At 38.0% G+C, this 7,353-nt stretch overlaps 1 protein-coding gene across 1 annotated transcript; it reads left to right on the top strand.

Moving 5' to 3' along the window:
* Positions 1–521: 521 nt before the first annotated feature.
* amer2 (APC membrane recruitment protein 2) lies at positions 522–5,819 on the top strand. Its single transcript, XM_048533447.2, has one exon. It carries the CDS (start codon positions 597–599, stop codon positions 2,493–2,495), a length of 1,899 nt encoding a protein of 632 aa, XP_048389404.1. The 5' UTR covers positions 522–596; the 3' UTR covers positions 2,496–5,819.
* Positions 5,820–7,353: the final 1,534 nt, after the last annotated feature.

The raw sequence follows: 7,353 nt of genomic DNA, 5'->3' as shown, positions 1-7,353 counted from the left end.
GTAGATTGTTTCCAGTTATTATTTCTGTTCCGATGTTGTATTCTGACTAGCATGGAGGGTAGGCAATCTGTTCCCAAACCTTTGCCAGTTCTACTGACAAGTCATCAGGAGTGAAAAAGATTTTAAAAATTCAGCCTCCATTTTCCTCTGCTTCTCCTTGTGAGATTTACAAACACTTTATGATGACTCTTCCTAATCTGTAGTTTCCCTTACGTAAATCATTTTATGTATATATGTTGTACATAGTACCTAAGCAGAACTAGAACTGTTTATCTATTAAAATATGTTTATTTGTTTAAGTTATAATTTCTCTTAATCATAACTGAATACAATTTACTATGTTAACGAACACAGAAACTTTAATTCAGCGTATAATTGTTTCGGAATGCTAATTTTCCCAGTGCCTTGACAAAATTCAGGTTAATTTACTGTCACTGAGGGTGGACTGGCTCTAGTTCACAGATGACGAAAGCTGCTTATCCTTCTGGTTGCCATGGAGTTGAATTTGAGCAGCACTGAGGCTGCTAGAGGGAAAGTCAGCATCAGGCAGCTGCAGTGGTCTGCAGAAAGAAAACAGGAACAAGATCGTGGCAGACATGGACTTGCATTGTGATTGTAATGATATTTCGGCTTCTGAACAACAAACTGGCAAGATAAGTAAGACAGCATTTAAATTATTTGGGAGGAAAAAATCAGGGGGCACCATGCCTAGTATTTTTAATCTGAAAAACAAAGGGGATAGGAAAAGCTCCTTGAAAATGGGGCTTGTTAGAAGCAAAACGCATGATGGAATTGCTGATATGGGACTGGAAATGAGCAATAAGGAAGAATCTTTGAGTAATTATCAACTGGACAATGATTCCAGTACAAAAATTGTCAACAGTATGAGCTTTGCTGCTGCTGGTTGCAGACCTATTGCTAAGTCTCACAGTTTTTTCTCTTTACTAAAAAGGAATAGTAGGTTAGAAAATGGCAAGGGAGAGTCAGTACATTCAAACTCTGAGCAGGTGAAGGAAAAGAGTTGCAACAGACAAAAGAAAGGACTGAAAGGGTTGTTCAGCAACATGAAATGGCATAAAAAGGACAAAATTAGTAAAGAGGAGAAAGATGAGTACCTGGAAAGCCATGGCACTATTACACTGCCTAGTTCTTTGACTGCCAGCTTGGAATGTGTGAAAGAAGAGACATACAAATCTTGCTCTGAACATGAAAGTGCTGCATTGGAAATGCAGGACAAATTATCATGTGAATTGCAGAATGGTAATGAAGCCATCTTCACCGAGGAATCAAAACATGTAAATAGTGGCAAGTGCCTTCCAGAATTATGTAAAGATTTGGAGAAAGCTGCGACTGACCACCAGTTATTGGACCAAGATTCTAATGTCAAGGGATTTGAACAGCTAGAGGAAAAACATGATGGACGATTGACTGATATGGGGCAGGATGTACAAGAAGAAAGTATTTCTGTAACTGGATCCGAATCTCATCACAATCCTGAAGCTTCAACACTTTGTGCACCCAATAATGATCCATCCTCGGAACAATCAATTGATCGAATTTGCTTAATGTTTTCTGATGTTACATCTTTAAAGAGCTTTGATTCATTTACAGGGTGTGGAGACATTATTGCTGACCAGGATGATGAAGGGAATGTCTGTGAAAAAGGAGCTCCTGCAGAAAAGGGAAAGGGTGGTGCAAAGAAATGCTCAAATATTCTGACTTATCAAGGTGGAGGAGAGGAGATGGCAAGCCCAGATGAAGTTGATGATGAATATCTGCAAGAATTTTGGGACACACCTCCATCAACTGTTGAGCCTCTAAAAGAAAAACAGGACCAGACCATGGCTAACCAAACACCCTGGATGGCTTCAGAAACTCCAATTTGCCTTGATGAAGCAGCAGAAGGGATCTTAATCAAGCAACTTACTTTGAATGATGTTTCTAAAACTAAAAATGATAATGAAGACCCAGTGACCACCAACAGTGATCAACAAGACTGTGTCCCAAACTGTGATGAGGGATATTGGGACTCCACAACCCCTGGACCTGATGATGAAAGTGGGAAAACACTTGCTACCAGGGCAAGTATTCCAAGAGACAGTTACAGTGGAGATATTCTGTATGATCTGTTTGCAGATGTAGATGAAAGTTTGATAAGTATTGTTTCGGATGAAGAAATGTCCTCTGTATCTGAACCTAAAATCTGGTCTCCAAAACCTCTTGCGCCTGCATCCAACATTACTGCATCCAACGTTCCTACAATTTCCAAGGAGAAAAGTGTATCTGCCATTCCCAGACACAGGGCCACTTTAACTGTACGACAGAGCGAAGCAAATCATACTTCCTGGCCTCAGACACATCAACAGTTGGTAGGATGCGAGCCTGCAAGAACCAAAATTCCTGTTGCTAAGACATCAATTCCTAGACCTAATAACAAAGGCACCATTGGGACAAATGCAAATGTCTTGGCAACCAAAGGAAATGCAAAAAAATAGTCTCATAAAATCTACTGTTGGAAAATTAAAATGTGCATGTTACATCAGCCCAGAACCATGTATTTGTACGGATAAGCACAATGGTGTGATATTCTGTTTGCACTCGTAATGTTTACACTGTGTAACAGAACTTTTATCACTTGGCAAAGAGTTTCTCCTGTGATGTCATAGAATCGTGCCTAGAAACATTAAGCAATTTGAAATTTTAAGAAGCACAGATGCAACAAACAAAATTTATAGCTCACAAATTCTTCTTGGGAAAGAAAACAATTGTTTGACACACAAAATTTTAAACAGCTAATGTGAACAAGAAAGGGCTTTATGACGGAATACAAAATATATTTGCGAAACAGTGAATGAGAAGTTGAACCAAATCCTATACATCTTTATAATGAGCAATAGACACCATTTTGCTATCTTTTGTTTGGATGATATTCTTCAAAAGATGAACATGAATTTCCACCAATACAAAGTACAGCAGAGGAAAAAAACTCTAATGTGACGGTGCCTAAAGCCAATCCATTCTGGGATCAGATTGTGTTGATCCATTGGACATTTGTGATTCACAGAAGAAGAAAAGAAACTGATATGTAAAATGGGTTACATAATTATGACCAGGGAATGATTACATAATCAGGCCAGCTTGTATTCTCATCCCAGAGAAAACACTTCAATGTATAGCATAATGGTAAATAGTACAACATTTATTCCCTTGAAGCTACTTTTGAAGGGGAGAGAAATCTGCCTTTCTAGATTGTTTTATTGTCTTCATAAATTTGATTCCTTTTCAATTTTCAGTCTGCCAATGCTTTTTGAATAACTAATTCTGAGTGCTCTTATTTTCCACATGTAGTGGCGATAAATACGATCGAGTGAATGACCACCAGAAATGTCCTCACAATGGGGGCAGATAATGTATGATTAAACAACTTCGAGATATTTTCTAGTCAACTGTTCAGAGATATTATTATACAGCTCTGGAGCATGTGGGACTTGATCCTGGGTGTCTTGGCCCAGAGGTGGGGACACTACAATTGTGCCACATGAGTTCCTTACATAACTTAGATTGTTCCTTCCAAAATTTTCTGTACACTCATTGTTTAAAGGTTATATAGTGAGTGAATTTGATAGTCACATAATTCTTTTTATATTAGTCACTTTGTCGTGTATCTATTATTTTTGTTCAGTAATTGTGACAGAGACCAGCTTATGCAGAAGAAGAAGCGGATACTATTTAAATTATATTTGTACTACAGTCTCCAGTCCAACTGTTTAAGATTGTTCTTATCTATTTGCAGAAAACATTCTTCACAAAAACTTGGTCTGTTAAACTTCTTTCTTTCCTTGTTTAGATTTTTTTTCCACTTGGGGCACTCAGTGCCTGAGTGGAAAGGCCTAAGGCGAAAACAAAATTTGACCTCAGGCCACATTTAAATGATGTAGATGAGCTGCTGACTTCTGTTTAGGTCCCAAGGCATTTTGCTGGTGAGGAGGATTTCAATGTTTGCAATAGTCCTCAATAAGCTGAGGATGGGGAGGAACAAATGGGGGATCGATATGGGAAGGAGTGAGGTAAGGGGTCAGTTGGATATGGTAGATACTAACAACCTTTGGAGCTACTCTGTAGGTGTATATTTAGGTAAATAATGAGTGCAATGACACATATGCCATATTTTTCAATGTTTAATGTCTATTTTGTCCATTAAAAAGGGCAGCATAATTTAAATTCTAAGCCTCAATCTGAAAAAAAAATCAAATGTACATAGAAAATATAAAGGGCCAACCCTAAAACAGCATAATGAAACATGAGGCGCCTTAAAATAAAAGTATTCAAGAGTGGAGTTAGTAGAAAGGTAATGCTGCCATTTCATAGATAGTACAGGGGAGCAACAGTATGAGGTAAATTCTATATTTATCTCAATAAAATGATGTCAGAAAACCAGTAACAGATACAGGGGCTGGATCTTACATCTCCCAGCACACTGAGGGTGGTGGAACAGAAACTGCATGGTCTACTTGCTCCTGTCACTGCCATCTGGTAGGAAGGAAGCCAATTATATATGCACGGGAGGCTTCCTTCCCAAAAAATTAACTCTTTCTCATATTTCTTTCCAACGTTGCAGCTATTATCAGATGCAACAAGCTAGAGGTCTTGTGAATTTGCATTACTGGGAAAATAAATCTTGGGTTGAATTTTTTTGTTGCAATTATATTCACAGATAGAAATGAAAAACACCTTGATGTGAATAAATAACTTGTGGATTCTGAGAAACAGGTGTAAAGGAAGGCTCTGTGGCAATTGGCCTTTTGGCCTGGGATGTTTTCAGGTAGAAAGGTAATGCCATGGTCTTGATTAGAATTTCATGTCTCCTCACTCTCCGAATCAGACTTTATTATTCATTCCATATCTAACCATTTTCTAAAAATGTAACCTCCCGCAGCAGAATTTTCTGGTACTTTCAATCACAGCAGGTTTTATCTACTGTACTCGTGCCAGCTCACTGTAACTTCCCTTGAAATCTTCCAAACCTGTTATATTCGACTCCTCAATAATGTAGCAGGCAATGAAGAATTGTGGGTGAATGGCTTACTAATGATCTTAATGGCTCCATTAACAAATGATTTCAAAATGGTAAGTAGGCTAATGATTTCAGGAGACATTGGCACTGCAATTGGAAGACCTGCTTGATGATATCAAGTTGCTGACCTGACACCATGATGCTGAATGTTATTATCTGCACATGGGGACAGTATGTCTCATCTGGGAATGTAAAATCCAGCCAATGGTCTGCTAATTTATCAAATAGAATTATAACATTCCTTTAACTTTAAAAAAAACATAAAGAGCTGATGACTATAGCATGTGGCTCTGCATTGGAAATGAAGTTAAAATGTTCAGTTTTTAAAAATTAATCATTGTGAAACTGTACTAGCCTCCTTACTAGGAAATTGAAAGGTACATATACACAGCAAAATGTCTACCATCTGCTGGCTATTTGGAGAGCTATTAGACAGAGGCAGAGGATCAGGTCTCCTTCCAACCAACAATTGGAAGTAATGTGAAAGAAAGTCCTTCACAGAGGAGGATCAATTAACACTGGCAAATATGTTAGTCATCTATTGGTTGACTTAGTTCAAATGAAATGTTATCCTGTATCATATTGCCTGCTAAGGAGTTTGATGTTCTGAGCTAATGTGATCATGGTTGTAACTAGGAGAACTACAATGAGGTACCTTACCTTGGTAAAATTAATTAGGTTACCTTGATAACAAAGTGTGAAGCTGGATGAACACAGCAGACCGAGTAGCATCTTAGGAACACAAAAGCTGACATTTCGGGCCTAGACCCTTCATCAGAAAAGGGGGATGAGGAGAGGATTCTGAAATAAATGGGGAGAGAGGGGGAGGCAGACTGACCTATCCACTCCCTACCTCCCCACCTATACTCTCCTGTCCACCTATCTTCTCCTCTATCCATTTTCGGCCCACCTCCCCCTCTCTCCCTATATATTTCAGAATCCTCTCCCCATACTCCTTTTCTGATGAAGGGTCGAGGCCCAAAATGTCAGCTTTTATGCTCTTGAGATGCTGCTTGGCCTGCTGTGTTCATCCAGCTTCACACTTTGTTATCTTGGATTCTCCAGCATCTGCAGTTCCCATTATCTCTGATCACTAGGTTACCCTGAGCCCAGTCTTCAAATGGCTTACTTTAGATTTCTTCTAAAATGATTAGTTTACTTATTTTACAAAATTTCTACATGTAATTGGCTGAGGTTACTATTATGAATTCTCCTTCTCAATCTCTCCTAAGACATGCCTTCCCTCAGGTTAAACCACTACTCATCTCTCTCTAATCAGAAGGCAGCCCTATGGTCTGGTAGGACATGGGTGACTTTTACCTTTTACTTTCATATGTAATTGGAATAGCCAATTGTAAACTTATGCCAACAACTTTGTTATTGTGTTGTTATTGGTTGGTTCAGATTGTGATTTCAATGGACACTAGTCAGCTTGCCTCTACTTCACTGAAACAAAATAAAAGGAATGACTAGCATTTATATAATGCCTATTACATTACTCAGAAATGATTAAAAGTATTTGCATTCAATTGATTACTTTGACGAGCAATAACTCTTCCTCTACAGACAACTGAAACGGCCATTTTGCACACAGCAAAATCACACAAATATCATTGAGATCAATAGTCTGTTAATCTAATTTTGGTGATTTTGATCATAGGAGTGATATTTAGGACGGCACAGAAATAATTCTTTACTTTTCTGTGAATAGTCACAGGATCTTTAATATCTATCTATAGAAGCAGGCAGCCTTGGTTGAGCATTTTCTATAAATGATTGTGTTTCCAACAGTGAAATTGTGCTACTGTACTATGCTGAATTATCAGACTGTGTGCTTAAATCCTAGAGTGGGGTTCCAATCCATAACCTTTTGACATTGCGACAAAAGTGCTACTAACTCATTCTACGCTATCAAATACATTGTGCTCTTTTATCAAAAAGCAATGACTAATGAACCTGAATTGGCTCCTAAACAGCCTTGACATTTTTTCTTTTGGGTGCATCACGTAGAACAATGCATCATATAAACAATGTAAAGGTGCCCATCTTTATGTTTGAGTTCAAGAATAGATTGACACTTCTGTCTACTAACCATTTATTTGTCTAGATATGTTAGGCCTCATTCGCTTTCTTCCACCATCAGATGTTTGTTCTTATCATCCAATTTGGAGCATTTGAATTACATCAAATTTAATTTAAATTTCGAAGGTTTTGAAATTCAGCCTCTATAAATTCAAAACAAATCTCACTTCCTCCTTGAATTTTGTTCTGAATTTGTC

Source organism: Stegostoma tigrinum, chromosome 6, assembly GCF_030684315.1.
Source record: "Stegostoma tigrinum isolate sSteTig4 chromosome 6, sSteTig4.hap1, whole genome shotgun sequence".
NCBI classification, from domain to species: Eukaryota; Metazoa; Chordata; class Chondrichthyes; order Orectolobiformes; family Stegostomatidae; genus Stegostoma; species Stegostoma tigrinum.
This window is presented reverse-complemented; position numbering and strand designations above follow the sequence as displayed.

What these genes read in the sequence shown, in the direction of transcription:
- amer2 (XM_048533447.2), top strand. Translation starts at nt 597, where the DNA reads ATGGACTTGCATTGTGATTGTAATGATATTTCGGCTTCTGAACAACAA.